This window comes from Cajanus cajan, chromosome 1, assembly GCF_000230855.2.
Source record: "Cajanus cajan strain Asha chromosome 1, NIPB_CcT2T_4, whole genome shotgun sequence".
Lineage (NCBI taxonomy): Eukaryota > Viridiplantae > Streptophyta > Magnoliopsida > Fabales > Fabaceae > Cajanus > Cajanus cajan.
The window spans coordinates 36900543-36919717 of record NC_138517.1 but is presented as its reverse complement, the minus strand read 5'-3'; the positions used below and the strand labels follow the sequence as shown (position 1 = coordinate 36919717).

General features: G+C 30.8%; 1 protein-coding gene across 2 annotated transcripts; it reads left to right on the top strand.

Annotated features, from left to right (window-relative positions):
* Positions 1–7501: 7501 nt before the first annotated feature.
* Positions 7502–16877, top strand: LOC109819188 (sucrose synthase). 2 transcript variants are annotated; one of them, XM_083060039.1, is made up of 14 exons: positions 7502–7651; positions 11986–12115; positions 12217–12343; positions 12470–12621; positions 12718–12910; positions 13205–13540; positions 13649–13744; positions 13844–14017; positions 14119–14235; positions 14345–14511; positions 14611–14835; positions 15244–15807; positions 15967–16105; positions 16553–16877. In XM_083060039.1, the coding sequence occupies exons 2-14, from the start codon at positions 12018–12020 to the stop codon at positions 16583–16585; spliced, it is 2421 nt and encodes an 806-aa protein (XP_082916165.1). In that variant the 5' UTR covers positions 7502–7651; positions 11986–12017; the 3' UTR covers positions 16586–16877. The 2 variants fall into 2 exon arrangements, with proteins under 2 accessions (XP_082916165.1, XP_020240409.2); XM_020384820.3 differs by lacking the exon at positions 7502–7651 and adding an exon at positions 10929–11085.
* Positions 16878–19175: the final 2298 nt, after the last annotated feature.

Here is a 19175-nt window from a genome sequence, read left to right as displayed (position 1 = left end):
ATTTGATTAAGTGTTGAGCATGTGTTGAATAGATTGAAGTATTCATATGATTTATGTTGTGACATGACTCCAATTCCTTATGCATTGATCTAGGATGTTGTATATTAATTTATTTAAGTTGCTTAGACTTGTAAGTCAATGAAAGTTGAATTGTAATAGAGTTGTATGAAGTGTAATGTCAAAAGCATATGTGTTGTAAATGCTTGAAGCATGTAGTTTAACTATGTTGATTGACTTAGGACTAGAAGAGAGATGTTTTAAAAATATGAATATCTCATTGTGAGAATAGTGTTGTATGCTTTGCAAGCCAAGTTGTTGAAAAACCTTTCTTGAGTATAGTTGACTCTTGAAGTGGAGTGTTAAATCTCCTTTAAGCCCTTAGTTGATATAGTATAGGGTCAACTCAACCCATATTGATTATAAGTGACCAATGAAAAAACATAAGAGGGCAAGGTTGAGTCATATGTGTACGAAGTGACCAACTAAGTAAGGTACAAGGTCAAAAGCCAAAATCCCTAACTAATTACTGGAAGGGGAACAATATATGAAGGGTAGTTGACAGACTAGTCTTACATAGGCTTACTCATGCATGCTAAGGTCATGATAGACCTACATCCAAGTTGTTCTATCCCTAACAAGAATACTGGATTTTCCTAATTTAAGTGGCAAAATCCGAGAAATCATGATTTGTTGTGGATTGTTATCCAAATTTGTTGTTGATCTAGCAAGCCCAAAAAAGATCACATTGTTAAGTTGATTTGGGAGGGTCCAATCCCATAGGTTGCTCCCCAGTGTTGTAAAAGATCTCTTAATTGAAATATGTGACGACGTATATAGTTGTTATGTTGTGCATATATTGTGGTTGATAAGTTGTGTTGAGAATATGCTAAGTTGATATATTGATAAGTTGTATGGTTGTGCTATAAGTTGAATTGTTGTCATGTTATTAAGTTATAAACTTTGGCATGATGATCTATGCTGTTAAGTTAAGCCTTAGTCTATTGTGAAATGTTGAGATGTTGAAGTTGTTGTATAGTTAGTTTAATACTTCTATATTATGTTGTTTCTTTAGAATCCAAGCTTACCCTTGCATTTTCTAGTTGTTAGAGTGAAATGATCATACTTGTTATGAGAGGAAGGTAGGAATAGGCTAGAAGATGAGCTTGTTTTAGAGGTAAAAAAAGTAAAAAATGTTATACAATTTCATGGAGTGCAATGTAATTTATCCCATCACTTAACATATTATGTTAACAAAATTATCTGTGAGTGGATGAATAAAATTACACCGGTTATTAAAATATAATAAAATAATATAACTAAAAGAATTAATTTAATGTATTATTGATGTTAAATAATTTCCGATTTTGACCCAAAATGAATAATTTCAAGTTATAGATAATGATGTGTTATTACATTTTTAAAATTATCTATCTACTTACATATTTTTAATAGTAATAAACAATTTTATGATAAAATATAAATATAAATATGAATATAAATTTCTTACTCTAATTATATAAGAAAAATAAATTTTGTTATATATTGATATCATCGGTTTAAAAATTTTGAAAATACAAATATACGCTTCTTATTTTCATAATTAGCATAAAAAAATATTCTGTACTTCTGTATATTTATTTAAAAATAAATGAAATTAAACATGTGATTAATAATAATTAAAGAATGTAAATAATGTTGAATAATTATTTTAAAATTGAGAAATTTAAAAAATAAATTTAGTGAGAATTAAAGGAAAATAGAATAAAAATTATAAAATAGAAAAAATATTTTAAAAGTAAAGAGGCAAAAGGATTAATATGACATATACAGTAAAAAGACACATCTAAATTATTAATAGTATAAATATATTATTTTGTTTGGGACGTCAATGTTTGTTGTATCCTCCAACGGAAGAATGACATGTCATTCGATTAGAGTAGAAAGATCTTATAATTTGTTTGTATTAATTTGCTTGCCCGACATAATGAATCCATTTCCACACCCACCACCGTATTAGTGGCTAGATCTGTCGCTGTGATTCTCTCTCTAATCTTTTCACCAACCAAAAATTATATCTAATATAAAAAAGATAAATTTGAATATATATCTTTTTAATTTTTATTTTTATATTAGATACTATTATCTATAAATTTAATAATATATTTTTCAAAAATTTTAAAAAAATAAATATATAAAGATATGAAATATTTGTTTTTTTATTAATATAAATAATATCAATTCTTCTTTTATAAATAATTTCTATAAAATATTGTTTTATAAATTTAATATTATAGATTATCTTATATATTTTAAAAAAAATATATACTATAGAACATTTAATATGTAATAATAAAATACGAAATATTAAATAATTTTAAATTGAAAAACTAGTCTGTATATATAATCTATATGACAAGTTTTAATTTAAAATTGTTAGAATTAGTATAACTTATACCGATCACTTTTTCTCAATATACAACATGATTCGTAATAAATTTTATAGTTTTGGTGTAACGAACTGCCAGGTCTCACACTGTCTGTAGTGTTCAGATACAAGTATAAAATAAAATCTCACTACTAAACAATTATATATATATAACGAGAATACACAACTAAAAAGTCTCATAATATATATAACTGAAAGTAGGGAATAATACCCTATACAACAACTGGGTAGTCAAAAGCTACCAATCAACTAAATACAACGTCAGCCCTCCTTCTGAGTCCCAACCAAAAAGAAGCTCACCTAGTCCAGCAGAGCACCTAATCCTGATCTGCTCACATACCAAGGTATGGTCATCGCAATCCCAACCACATAGGGAAAACATGCTAGGGTAAGCTCACAACAATAATCATAAAAAAAATAGCATCAACATATAATAAACAACAATAGAATTCTACTTTCAACTTGCAACTTAAAGCAACACAACATCTACAACAATATATAGATATACAATATCATCTAATAGCAACAATATTTTTAACACATCGTACTTTATTCAAATTGGCCGCTTGTAATCGGTATAGCTCGGCCTGGCCCCTATACCGTGGTCGCTTCATACACGTGTGCCTCGACCTTGCCCACACACGGGACCAACCAAGTCCTAGAGGAGAACAACACATCATCCACTCCAAGGGACAACTTTCTAAGGAGGGCTTTTAAATAAATTGGGCTCTTAGAGCACCATAACTATCTCAATCCGCATAATGGGATGAACAACTTTGAAAACTTCTCCTCCAGTCCTAGTGATCAACAAATCATCACAACAGAATCACATAATATTTATCATAATAGCTCAACTATCAACTCATTCATACAATGTTATATACAACTTGAATGCAACAACCCATGCAACATCAACTAATGCGTCGTCACACATATACAACTAGGAGATCTCCAACAACTGAGGTTGAGCAGTCTAGGTGGCATAAACCCTACTGAATCTAATGTTTGACCTATCTCAACCAGGTCAGGCATAGGGCATCTTTAGGAACTCTGAAGAGAACCAGGTATAGACAATAATAGGCGATTACTCGGGTGTGCCACTTAGACTCGGAGGTCCAGTACTATTGTCAGGACAGAAGGGTTTGGGTATGAGCCTACCACGACCTTGGCTAGCATCACCAATCCACATATGGAGTTAGCCCACCCACTGTCCTCTAAGTACCACACACCCTCCAGTACCTAGTCAAAGACTACATCTCTAACTAGATACCTTACTCAAATTGGTCATTCAACCATGACATGGATCGACTACTTCCATGTCGCCCACACAGTACTAAGGGATTCAACTTTAAAACAACTTTCAACTTATCTCCTTAGTACTATGTATCTCAACATAGGACATATATCTTCACCATATGTCCCCAACTTTTCAACTTTACAACAATAGGCAGTTTTACAACTTTACGACAATAGACAACTTTACAACTTTACAACTTTACAACTATAGGCATCATAACAACTTTACAACTATAAGCATCTTAACAACTTTACAACAATAGGCATCTTTACAACAATAAGCAACTATAGTCATCAATCTCAACTTTAACAACTTTAAGGCAACTTTCAACTTTACAACAATAGGCATCTTTATACTACTTAATTAAACAACTAGAACAACTATTGTCATTACAATATCAACTTAATGCAACTTAACAACTTTAAACAACTTTACAACAATAATCTACTTCAACTTATACATCTCGAATTATTAATAATTCAACGATAGACAACATGTAAACAACTTAGTTTCATCAACCACACAACCTATAAACAACCTATATTAAGTCAACAACTACTCAACTCATCTTCATCAGGCAACTTAACAACTTTACAACCTTATAAACAACTTCAACAATATACAACATATTCGACACAAATTACAAATTAACCAACATATTTAAAGTTCATCTATCATGCCAACTTACACAATGTAAACAACATAAATCAACTTAAGTACCTAACAACTCAACCATTTTAACAACAAAAAAAAAACACAATGCATAAAGCTTCCCTAACATGAAGATTGGCTCTGAACAGCCAAAAATTTGGGAATAAGAAAATTTTCTTTCGAGCTCGACTCCCGAACTTCAATCCTTCAAAAATCAAGCTTCCTAGCCTAGAGTCCTTCTCTCTAAAACTTCTCTCTAAGTTCCCTTTCTCTCCTTCCTCAACGCCTATTTATAGAGGTCAGGAGTGGCCAGAACGGCCCATTTCGAATCCGGAATGGCCCGTTTTGGGCTCCTTTGTCATGTGTAAAATTCACATGCAGAAGGGCTCGTTCTGAAACCAAAATGACCCATTCTGACACGCCTAGAACGACCCGTTCGCAAACCAGAACGGTCTGTTCTAGAGTTGAATTTAACTCACAACAACCATGTTTGGAACGACCCGTTTCAGTTTGGGATTTATAGACCTATTTAGTAGTCTGGAACGGCCCGTTCTAGTTTGGGAACGACCCGTTCTAGGTTACTAAATCACCCTTGTTTTAGTAGTTTAGAACGGCCCGTTCCAAATTTGGAACGCCCCGTTCTAGTCTACTAAGTGCGTTACATTTGAAAGTGAAAGAAATGAAATATTTGAGTGAACTAAGTATTGATAATCTTATTTCACTTAATAATTTATATTTTATATTAAATTTTAATAATTTAATTATTTTTAAAGTATAAATCAAGTTTATAATTTTATTAAAAATTTAAAAATTATTTGATACTTTGTTTCATTAATTTAAAATGATGAAAAATCATGAAAATATTTTATACATTGATTTGAATTTATATAATGAAGTATCAAATAGTTTTAAATTTTTTTAAAAAATTTACAGACTTGATATATCCATTAAAAACTTTTAGTTCAATGGTTAAACTGTTAAAATTCGATGTAGAATGGGTTATTGAGTAGAGTAAAACTAGGTAAATTAAAAGATTTTAATGTTTATTACTATTAAAAATATAAATAGTAGATAGATAATTTTAAAATCAAAGTTGTGAATGTTGCAAGTATGTACAATGTTTACATCGTTGAAGTTAATGTTATAAAGTTGAAACTTGAATGTAATATGAGATGTATGTTGTTAAAGTTGATAAGTTGAATAATGAAAGATGATGAAAATCTTAATTGATAAGCTATAGGTATGTGGGTTAAATACATGTTTTAGCTACAATACATAGAAACTAGAGGAGAGTTAAATATGTTTTTGAACTTAATATCCCATTGTGCAGATATATGTTGTAGTGATTTGAGAGGTCGATTGAACCCTTTAGTAGGTGAGTTGGCCTCTGAATGGGTAAATTGTTTTACAGTTGTCTCCTCTAAGTTCTATATGATATCCGTGTATGGATAAGGTCAAGACACACATGTATAAAATGACCAACTAAGTAAAGTATTGGGTCGGGGACATAATCTCTAACCTAGTATCGGAGGATTGTGGTATTTGGAGGGTAATCGATAGACTAATCTCATAGGTGGATTAGTTTTGCAAACTAATGTCGTGGTAGGTCTATACCCAAATTGTTTTACCCTAACATAGTACCAGACTTCCTTGTTTAAGTGATAAATCTTGAGAAATCAATCTAGCTTATGTTAGCTGTTGTTTCTAGCCTTGTGTTAGTCATTGTTTCTGGCCTTAGTGTCAGTCGTTGTTTATGATATTATACTAGTTATTGTGATTCAATATGGTCAAACCACTTAAATTGTTCACCTCAAGATGTAGGAGATCTCTGTAGTTGATATGTGTGACAACGCATTAGATGGTGTATATGTATATATGTTGATATGATGAACATGTTGGAGGATATTAAGTTGTTATGATGATGATGTTGTCCTGTTTTAAGTTGAATTGTTTCAATATGATGATTTTTTCATAAGCTATTATATCGAATTCTTTTCACTAGCTTACCTTGCATTTTCCTTGTGGTTAGAACTACGGCGATCATATTTGGTATGAGAGCAAGATAAGATTAGCTAGATTATGATTTGTATAGTTGGATGATACTCACTATTAGAGGTGGCTAGTTTTGATTATTGTAGGCTACTTTTAGGTAGTCGGGTTTTGTATAGATGCCGACTAACACTTAGGTTTATTTTACTTTTAGTATTTTATTTTGTATATAATTGATGTGTACAAGATATTAGTTACTGACTATATTATAAATTCTAATTCTGATGTATGTTGCTTAGTCTTTCGTTATACGGTAATTGTTTAGAGTAATTTACCATATAATTACAATTATCATATAATTTTATAATGGTAAAAAATATAAAATTATGTATATTTGATTTAATTATTAATAACATTAAATATAAAATTTTAATTGATTAAATTTTATTTAAAAATATTAAAGATATAATTTTTGAATGAGTATAATAAAGGCATCTACATGTATCATAAATAAGTACGTATTTTAGTAATAAATTTCACTATAAATAAAAGATATAAAAAAAATTAATATATTTTAAATAATCTTTTCCGATGTGAACGACACTATTTAAACTTTTGAAAAAAAAAATCCATAGAAAAGGCGCAAACGACGGCAATAAATCAGATACTACAGGCACCACATAAAAAAACCATGGCTGACAGTTATGCACTGTGCAATACAATACAATAATGTAATAATTACTTATCACATATCAACCCACGAAAGCATATTATCAAATAAAATAATTAAAATAAGTGACTGGACTAAAATAAAAATCAGATAAATAAAATTAAAAAAACAAAAAAGTAACGAGTTTGAGAGAAAAAGCACACAGCCGCTATAGTGAAAAAGTGGTTTCTGAAAACAACAACTAAACCACTGCAAGGTTAGCTGTAATAACTAAAAACTATTAGTCTAATACACTTTTTTTTTCTTCTTTTTTTTTTGAAACAATGTTTACTTTCAATCTCAAATTCTAACAGCGTACACAATGAGCAAGTAAAGTGAACCCCTTAATTCTATTTTACCCTTCTCTTATTCATTTTTGGCAAAATTTTCCTACAAAAAAGAAATATCCTCATTTCACTATAAAAGGGGCTTCCCAATCCACCACTCTTCACCATTCAATTCCCTCATTTCATTTGCTTAATTGAGATATTTTTATTTCTTGTGCACTCTGTTTGCTCTGTTCCTTCCTCCGGGTGTTGGCATTTCACATTCAATTAAGGTAAGTAATTGCTATTTACATGAATTACAATGTCAAAATCTTGAGATTGTTTTTTTATTATTTACATGGAAAAACATGTCATATCCAATTATCCATTACTCTTTGTTTGTGAGTGCTATACTACTAGTGCTATACACTTCACAAATGTAAGTGATAAAAAAAAAAACAAAAAAATGGGTTGGACCATAGCTTTAGTAAAGAATACACCAAGAAGTAACAACTTACCATGGGGTTTAGTCTAGTTGGTGATAACGACAAAAAGATTTTGCTTCCTTTCACCACAGACAAAAATCAATGGGGAAAAACTAAGAGGACAATTCAACTTTTCACCAACAAAATAAGCTTGAATCAGTAATATTATTGGATGATGTAGAATAATCTTTTCCATTCACTAATTGAAATGTATATTGAGGAAATAGCCTTGAATCATATTGATACCTGAAATTAATTTAATATTATAATCGATACATGTATTTATTTAATTTTCGAACTCATATTAGTTTTTATTTATTTCATTCATTCTAAACTATCTTCATAAATTTCTATGATCAATATAAAAATGTATTATGAGCACAACTGTAATGTATTTTTAAAACAGTTGGTATTTCTATATATATATAGAGAGGAGGGTTATAATACGTAACTTTTACTAAATATTATATTACTTAATATTTTTATATTAAATGTAAATTTTGTAAATTTACTCATTAGATTAAAAGTTCATATCACTTTATATGTATATATTAAATTTTGTTAAAATTGAACAATGAAAATAATCAAAATATTCATATTTTAGTATATTTTGAAATGAATATATTACGTCAATTTTGTTTTATAAGAATGAAATATCAAATCATTTTGAATTAAAATAAAATTTGGTATATATGATCTAAGAGTAAAGAACTTTCAATCTAACAGTTTGATTTACAAAATTCATATTTAATATAAAGTTATTGAACGGTGTAATACTTAATAAAAGTTACACTAATGTTATATATATATATATATATATGTTTTATTCTCCATTCTACCATTACTATATTTCAATTTTTATAATTATTATGGGTAAACAACATTTTTTTTAATTTAGGTACAAAAATTAGTACTTTTTATACTTTATAAAACTGACAAAAGATTTTTACCAAATAAATTCACAAAAAAGTTTGTGTTTGTACTTTAGCCGTTACTCTACACAGTGCAAAAAGAAAAAAAGAGATTAAAGTTAATGTATTAGTTGTCATTTTGGGTAAAATGATTAAACGTATTTCTCCTTATGAATGTATATACGTTTTTACATGTCTATAGAAATACTATATCTTGCAGTAAAAAAAATGAAAATGAAATACTATATCTAAAACCTAATTAATAACACATTTATCTTATTTTAATAACTGTTATTTATAATATCATTTTAAGGAACAAAACATATCTCTTATTTTTGCTTATTGTACTGTTATTAATTTAAGTTTTGCTTATATATGTGAGATACAATGGAAGTGGGTATATATAGATGCGTTTTATTGGATAAATTAATATATATGTTTTACAATATCTGCCTTGGTTATTACTTTTTTTTTTTACTGAATGGTTATTACTTTTATATCTAATCAAGTTAAACTTTGGGACATAGTATAATATTTGAATGATATTGATAATATATAAATACGTCAAGCATCGATAGAGACAAATGCGATTTCACTTTTGAAATATTTACATTGATTATTACATTTAGGTGTAGTATTTATATATATATACGAAATATTTCTTGCTAAAGTATATTTTCATTTATTAAATATTTATGTAGGAGTTTATGATAAAAATTTATTTCTTAAATCTACGTGCCAAAAGAAAAAATATTTTTTAGCTATATCCGCTATCAATATAATGTAGGATAAAACGTTGCTATAGCATATGTTGACATGTGCTAAAATGATTGTTCCTTATATTTTACGTTTGTACACATAGTAAATTTTAAGTAATTATATCACTTTTTTGGGGTTAAATTATTATATTTAAAAGATAATTTCTTCAAATAATTGAAAAGATAAATAAAAAGGTTATTTTTGCTACAATTAATTAACATATAAGCACCAAAGATCAATTTAACCATTGTAAGGAATATTTTATATGTATCTATATATACACTTTTATGTTTGGAAGGGAAAAAATTAAGAGGAAAAAAATAGGAAAAAAAAAAGAAGAAAAACACAAAATATGATAGATTTTCTTTTGTTTGTTTAGATAGAAAGTGAATGAAAAATAAATAAATAAAAGTTAACTTTTAGAGACAAATTTAAATTTTGTTTTCCTTTCATTTTCTCTTCAATTTTTTTTCTTCTTTTTTCTCACTCACCTTCTACTTAATTAAACATAGGGTAAATATGTTTGTTTAAAAAAGAGTGCAAGCAATATATTCTTATCAACTCATTCAATTATTTTGTTAAATATTAATTGAGAATTATAAAATTAAAGATACTCAAAATTGAAATTCATCAAATTTAATAATTTTCAGTAAATAATAAAAATTTATTTAAAAGAATATATTAAAAGTTGTGTGCACTTTTTTCTTTCTTTCTGAAATTAAAAGAAAAAAAAATTCTTTAAATGACCTCACTATTTTTTTTCTTACCAATTAAATGAAACACAAGATTTTGATACATATGTATTTTTTTTTTCTTTTTTTTCCAACTTTTTTTCTTATAATGAAAGATAAAAGGTTTAAATATGTTTTTAGTCCCTCAAATTTAAGGTAAATCTATTTTTGGTCCCTCAAATTTAACATTATTATTTTTAGTTCATGTAATTTCAAAAAAATTTATTTTAGTCATTATATACAAATTTTGTTAAAAAATTTATCAAATATTATTGCATAAAATCTACTTATTAGTATCTCTATTAATGAAAATATCATATTTAACCTTGTTGATATTGCATAACTGTCTTAATTAGTCACTTTTAAATATGTTATTGGTGATCTAAGAGATTAAAATAAGATTTTTAAAAATTATAAAGACTAAAAATAATAATTTTAAATTTAAAAAACTAAAAATAAATTTATCTTAAATTTAAGAAATTAAAAACATATTTAAGTCAAAATAAAATAACTTGTACTAACTTGATTTTATTGCATTGGGAATTAACTTTTACAGAAGGAAACAGAGAATGAAACGGATAAGACTAATTTAACGTACCCACAAACATGGAAAGAAGCAACTTGTAGTCGTGTAGAATACAATTTCTTTCTATTCTACGTGCTGCATTTACACATTCGTCCTTGGTAGAGAGAGAAAGTTGAATTTCTTTCCACTTTTTCTTTTGTACGTTTCCGTTTCTGTTTCGCCTATAAATTAACACCTCCACCACTTCATTCTTCATTCATTCATTTCACCTTCTCCTTCACCCCTTCATATTTTGCGTTCATTCTGTTTTCATAGGTATTCTTTTCCATTACTCTGTTCTTTCCTCTGTTTTCTCCTCATTCTTGTTCTCTCTTTTTCTCTCTCCCATTGTTATTCTGTTCATCTCTCCTTGCCTCATTACCTTCAACACTGCCACGTCAGCTTTCACTCTTTAAGATCTAGCACGGTCATTGTGTTGCAACCATTGGATCAGAGTCTGTGACATGATCCTGGGTCCATAGTACTTTTAGTTCTCTTCTAGGACATGAGAGTTCTAGTTCTGTTTTGGGGTGCTGTCTTTGTTGAGTTTTTTTTTTCTTTCTTTTGGCTCAGTTTACTTACAAGTTGCCATTTTCAGTTCAAGCTTGGTTTCTGAGAAGACAGTTCTGAAGTTTTGTCGGATTGGCTTTCAAAATAAATGAATAAACAAATGAAGATAAAAATAAAAATTAGTTTTTTATTGCAGCCTGGCCTTGAACTAAGATCTTATTTGTTGGTTATGTTTTTGGACATTTGAGCCTGCCATGATCAATTTATGTTTTCAATTTAAAGTATTTACACTTTACTTTCTAGTTTCTAGCATGCTGTTGGAGTTATAATTAAGGAAACTATTAAAAAAGTAATGGGCACGCTGCTAAAACCACAGCATCTTGGAATTATTATTCCCTCTGCACTGTGTAAGGCTGAGATCTTAGTCCAAATGAAGTACAGGGTTTGTAATTAATATTTGTTTGGAGGGGTGGTTGGTGAGGGGGGGCGGGGGGGGGGGGGGGGGGTAGGACTTGGAATCCAACAGAGTCTTCTAGAGACAAATAAAAAAAAATCCACATTGTTTTGGTTTTTGTTTTTGACTTTTGGTGACTATGCTTATCCCTTTTATGGTGGCTTGTTGCATACAATTCTGATATGTTTCTTGTTTTACTTTTCTTGTTGCAGTGAGGTTTTTCCTCTGAGGATCTTCTGGGAAAATGGCTAATCATCCTTTGACCCACTCTCACTCTTTCCGCGAGAGGCTTGATGAAACTCTTGCTGGTCACAGGAATGAAATTATTGCCCTTCTATCAAGGTAGCTTGTCCAGAAAATGAAATAAAATAATTTTTTCTCTATGAATAGTTAGTTTTAGTGCTAGGATGTAAAATAACACTACAATCTCATTGTAATGAAAGGCTTGAAGCCAAGGGCAAGGGAATCCTGCAACACCACCAGGTCATTGCAGAGTTTGAAGAAATCCCTGAGGAAAACAGGAAGAAGTTGCTTGATGGGACCTTTGGAGAAGTTTTGCGTTCTACACAGGTAGCTTTTTTTTTTCCCTTCTTTTTGTTGGGTGTTATATTCAAGATATATTGTGTGTTTTTGTTTTTGTTATTATTATTTCTTTCTTTCATTTTAATGGTTTTTGTTTTGTTTTGTTTTGTGTAGGAAGCCATAGTGTTGCCACCATTTGTTGCTCTTGCTGTTAGGCCAAGGCCTGGTGTTTGGGAGTATCTGCGTGTGAATGTGCACATGCTTGTTGTTGATGAGTTGCGTCCTGCTGAGTATTTGCGTTTCAAGGAGGAACTCGTTGAGGGAAGGTAAGTTTCTGAGTTTCCAGCTCATCGCTTTTTGCCTTCACTCTCTTATGATGCATACCAAGACGATTTAACACGTATCTGTCTCTCTTTTTGCAGTTCCAACGGCAACTTTGTGCTTGAGTTGGACTTTGAACCCTTTAATGCATCCTTCCCTCGTCCAACTCTGAACAAGTCTATTGGAAATGGTGTTGAGTTTCTCAACCGCCATCTTTCTGCCAAGCTCTTCCATGACAAGGAGAGCATGCAGCCACTGCTTGAATTCCTCAGGCTTCACAGTTACAAGGGAAAGGTATTTTTTTTTTCCTTTTCTTTTTGAAGTGTATGCTTCAGAGTTAATGAGTTATAAATTGTCCAAATTAGTAGCTATAGACATTGTGTTCTACAATAATTCAATCCACATTTGGTACTAGCACTACTACTAATACTTATTGACAATTAACAGTAATTGCTTTTACAAGGCAATTTTTTCATTGTTTTGGTTTTTAAATCTGTATGTAACTTTTCAATATAAAAGATGATATGCATCGGTCATTCCTTAGTAATTGTGTTTTGATTGTAATGAATAATGGTTTGTTTGTTGTAGACTATGATGTTGAATGACAAAGTTCAAAACTTGAATGCTCTCCAACATGTTTTGAGAAAAGCAGAAGAGTATCTGACCACAGTTGCTCCTACAACACCGTCCTCGGAATTTGAAAACAAATTCCGAGATATTGGTTTGGAGAGAGGGTGGGGTGACAACGCGGAGCGTGTCCTCGAGATGATTCAGCTTCTGCTAGATCTTCTCGAGGCACCTGATCCGTGCACCCTCGAGACATTCCTTGGAAGGATCCCTATGGTCTTCAATGTTGTTATCCTTTCTCCCCATGGTTACTTCGCCCAAGATAATGTCTTGGGATACCCTGACACTGGTGGACAGGTAAGTTGAGTTGAGATAACATTCTACTACAATTTTCAGTTTTTCACACTATTTTGGTACCTATCAAGGTTGAGTGACATGCTTAAAATTGTTGCTTCTCAAATCCAGGTTGTTTACATCTTGGATCAAGTTCGTGCCTTGGAGAATGAGATGCTCGACCGCATCAAGAAACAAGGCTTGGATATCACCCCTCGTATTCTCATTGTATGTCCTAGTATAGTTGTGAAGACATAACTTATTTATGCAATATACCTCATGTTATGGATATTTCTAACTTGAGCCTGTGATATCTTTTAAATGCAGATCACTCGTCTTCTCCCTGATGCAGTAGGAACTACCTGTGGCCAACGTCTTGAGAGGGTGTATGGTACTGAACATTGTGACATTCTCCGAATTCCTTTCAGAACAGAAAAGGGAATTGTTCGCAAATGGATCTCCAGATTCGAAGTCTGGCCATACCTAGAAACTTACACCGAGGTGAATTTTAACTTTTACTCTTAACTGTGATACAGTTCAAGCAATTTGATTTTTCACTTTAAATTAACTTTCAATCTAATTATATTTCTTGTCAATATTAGGATGTTGCCCTTGAACTTGCCAAGGAGTTGCAAGCCAAGCCAGATCTGATTGTTGGAAACTACAGTGATGGAAACATTGTTGCCTCTTTGTTAGCACATAAATTAGGAGTAACTCAGGTTTGTCAATATACACAACACACCTACTTTTCTAGTTAATGTTGTCACCTTATTTTTTACACTGTACTCTGGAACCTGATTAAGCTTCTACCCTTAATGATAAATGCAGTGTACCATTGCTCATGCTCTAGAGAAGACCAAGTACCCTGAGTCTGACATTTACTGGAAAAAATTTGAAGAGAAATATCACTTCTCATGCCAATTTACTGCTGACCTTTTTGCAATGAACCACACAGACTTTATCATCACCAGCACCTTCCAAGAGATAGCTGGAAGGTGACCAATCTTTTCCCTATATTCATAATGTTTTAAATTCATTACTCTATTTATTGATTAACTCACTGAAATTCTTGAATCTGTGTTGTTCTTCTACAGCAAGGATAGTGTTGGACAGTATGAGAGCCACACTGCTTTCACCCTACCAGGACTTTACCGTGTTGTTCACGGTATTGATGTCTTTGATCCAAAGTTCAACATCGTATCTCCCGGAGCTGATATGAGCATATACTTCCCATACACTGAAACTGAGCGTAGGTTAACAAACTTCCACCCTGAGATTGAAGAGCTTCTTTACAGCTCAGTGGAGAATGAGGAGCACATGTGAGTTTCTCTCCCTTATTACTTCAACCCCCATAATGTTGTCAAAGACAAAGGAAAATGTTGTTTAGTACAAAAATTCTCTTGAGTTGGGTAATAAAATTTCTCTTAAAACAACTTTTACTCTTCTCGAGTATTTATTTAGTTTATGCGTATACAATACAACTGTACAAAGAGTTCTTACCCTGATATCCAATTACACTTGTCATGTATGATAATTTGTTGACTTTTACAATAACTTGTAGGAGAATTCTCATGCCTAATAATAGCTTCCTTAAAATTCATACCTATCATGAATTCTGATTGATTGACGGTATAAAAATACAATATATAGAAATTAAACTCTTTCTCTTTACCATATCATGATTGGTTAGAAAGTGCTGTTTGTTTAATGTAATGCCATTGTAACAGATGTGTGTTGAAGGACCGCAACAAGCCAATCATCTTCACCATGGCAAGGCTTGACCGTGTGAAGAACATCACAGGGCTTGTCGAGTGGTATGGCAAGAATGCACGCCTCCGTGAGTTGGTGAATCTTGTTGTTGTTGCCGGAGACAGGAGAAAGGAGTCCAAGGACTTGGAAGAGAAGGCCGAGATGAAGAAGATGTATGGCCTCATTGAGACCTACAAGCTGAATGGCCAATTCAGATGGATTTCATCCCAGATGAACAGAGTGAGGAATGGAGAATTGTACCGTGTCATTTGTGACACAAAGGGTGCATTTGTGCAGCCTGCAATTTATGAAGCTTTTGGGTTGACTGTGGTTGAGTCCATGACTTGTGGATTGCCAACTTTTGCTACCTGCAATGGTGGTCCTGCTGAGATCATTGTGCATGGAAAATCTGGATACCACATTGACCCTCACCATGGTGACCGTGCTGCTGAGCTCCTTGTTGAGTTCTTTGAGAAGAGCAAGGCTGATCCATCTCACTGGGACAAAATCTCCCAGGGTGGACTCAAACGTATTCATGAGAAGTAAGCACAATGCACTAAGCAATGGCCAAAATTTTCACCAAACCATCATCATCACACTTTGATGCATAAAACTTAAACTTAATATGTTAGTTTATAAGAGTGAGTTATGGTTGTTGTACTGTATGATTGAGCTTTTTGTTTTTCTCTTTTGGTCCACAGGTACACATGGCAAATTTACTCTGATAGGCTCTTGACACTCACTGGTGTCTATGGCTTCTGGAAGCATGTGACCAACCTTGAACGCCGTGAGAGCAAACGCTACCTCGAGATGTTCTATGCACTCAAGTACCGCAAATTGGTATATATTTCTTCTCTCGTTACACTATTCATTGATGTTAAAGTATGAATGAGTCTCATATTTAATAGAGTTGAATATATTGAGTAACATATAAATGAGAAAGACTCTAAAATCTAATGGCTTTAAGGTTTTGAATTAATATGTAGCATGAGTTTATCTGTGTGGTTGGATCGTGATCTATTGATGAAATTCTCTACTATATTTAATCCCCTTGTTGCTCCTGTCCTAACAATATATGAACTAAATTTGATGTTTTGAGCTACTGAAATAGTGATGCATGCATTGTTTTACCTCAAAGTAATGCATGGTCTTTGTTATTTATTTTTATTTTTTGATAAATTCAATTCAGCAGAGCTAAACGTGTAATATGTAACAAAAGAGAAATTATGTGCATTCTTGTGTAATATGTCAGCTTACTAATGTATTATGTCATTTTTGTTACATCAGGCTGAGTCTGTGCCCCTTGCTATTGAAGAGTAAAATCATGGCTGAAGAGAAAATCGATGGAGAAACCGGCTATTGGTCGTTTGGAGTCTTGTGGAGCTTTCATAAATAACGCCATTGATTTTGATTGTGATTAGGTTTTGGATTAAGAAAAAAAGTGTCGTTGATTTTGATATTTTGCTTAGCTTTCGGATCAAAAAAGTAAAAAAAAAAAAAAAAAAAGAAGTCCTTTCATTCTTTTTTATTGCAATATTGAATATGATTGGAAATCTTTAAATATGGGTGTTCAACCCCATCAATTCAATTTAAAGACGTTTCTTCAATTTAATTTCGGTGTTTATTGGTCCACATTTCTCCTCCATCTTCACTTTATCATTTATAGATTCTCTAGTCTTTTCTATCTATTCGAGCAACGCTATTTAAACACAGTTTCGATTAGTAAAGTTACTAGTTGTTGAAAATTGACAAAAAGTCCTTTTCAGTAGGATTTTATGTCTTGGGCCGTGTATGTTACACGTCTTGTGATTCTGAGATATTGGGCCATTGGGAATTCACACTGTTTCTGTTGGAAACAAAGCCAGCTATCTAACTATTCTTGCTAATTCTCACTTGGATCAAAGAATGCTGCTGTGAATTGACACTACTCCTTTTTGCTGGCTTCTTATCAAACGCATACAATAGTGGGAGAAGCATTTTCTTGTCTCCTATTTGTTTTGTTTTAGCAAATTGGGTCTGTCTAAAGGGAAAGCCAGGCGAATAATTTTTTTAACAAAAAAAAAGTTTATGAAACAGATAAAAGAAAAAAAAAAAATCGACCCTTTTTTAGGTGGTGATGATTCTTGTGAATAAGTGAAAATAACCCATGTTGCTTCAGGCTAGGCTTCCAATACTTGGCTTAAATGAAGCCCTAGGCTGTGATGTCCAACTATGAGCAGAATAGGAGTGGGCCCTTGTGAGCATTAGCTCCTTTCCCTTTTTGGCCATCCATTTTGATAGGATATAAAAGGCAAAAACCATTTCACTCTCTTGAATTCTATATATAATATGTTTAGATAATTTTTTTTATAATTATTTGTAAAAAAAATTAAAAAACTATTTATAAGCTAAAATTAGCTTACATATAAGTTTAAAATATATATTTTTAGAATAATTAATAAGAGAAATTCTATAAATTAACTTATGCATAAGTTAATTTTAACTTATGAATAAGTTTATTTTTTTTTAAAAGTGTTTATGAAAAAAATTATTCAATTATATGGATACTTCCACATACTAATCAATTGTTTGTGCAGTTGTGAGGTGTACTTATATATAGACTATAGTCTCATGATTAAAGACAACAAAAACAAGAAGTTCCAAACAACATCTAATTTGGTTCGGATAGTACTTTTGAAAAGCCTGTTCTTTTTTTTTTTTTTTTTAATCAATAAGAACATAAAAAGCAGAGAATTACAACCAAATGAACAAAACACCCATTGCATTTGGCACAAGGTAGACAAAAAAGACCTCTTAAGAGTTAAGAGCTATAGAAGAACCATATTTAGCAAGGCCATCCGCACATTGAATATGTCTTCTCTATAAGTGTGTTGAAATAAGAGATTCTAGGAACGAAGATGAATTCAATAAATCAAATTAATAACAACATACCAAGGGTGGTAGGAAGAAGAGCCATATCGCAATGAGAAGCCTATTGTTTGAAGTTCAATATATGAATGAACTGAAAAATGCATGAACATGTAGAGGCTTGTTAGTCATACCCAAGAAAAAAGTTGGCTTTTCGAAAGGCAATGATTTTGTAGTTATGACTATTCATTCGAGAAAATCGGTTTGGAATAAATTAATGTTATATTTTCTTACAATCTTCTTACTGTATGTTGTAATTAGGATTATGGTAGGATAGTGAAAACTCAACAACAAATTTTGAATTAATAAAGTCATCACTAATGTTTTTATTTTAAAAATTGAAAATCCAAAAGAAAATAATTTTCAGAAGTTAAATTTGAGTTTAAATGTCAATTATGTGTAAAAGGTATTATCATTCTACAACTTCCATCCTAATACGGTTATCTCAAATTAATTATATAAATTTTAATAACTTTTAAAATATTTGTCTCATCCTAAAACACATTAAAGCTTAATTACAATATGAATTAAAAAACTTTATTTATTTAACTATTTAATTTATCTTATTTTGATAATGGTAAAAAGATTTTTGGGTTAGGCTCCATGCTCTTATATTTATTTCATCACAATGAAAAATCAAAGTTTATATAATTCTTGTACAATTTATGTGTTGGCCATTTTATTACTATTTTAGGTTTTATGAACGATTACAATTCAAAACATCCAAAAAAAAAATAATAATAAAATCAATAAAGTATCACACCTAAATCAATTCTTTATATAAATTTAATGTTTATGTCGAACAATCTTTGTTTAAGAAAAAAATTTATAAGGATATTGTCATAATTTGTACTCCAAAATTTTAAGATTAAGAGGATATTGCATTCAATTAACCAATTCTCTATTAATAATTTTATTATTATTATAATTTCTAGTTAAACTACAAAACTTAATTTTAATAGTTATGTGACATTTTTTTAAGATTGTAATTATTGAAAAAATT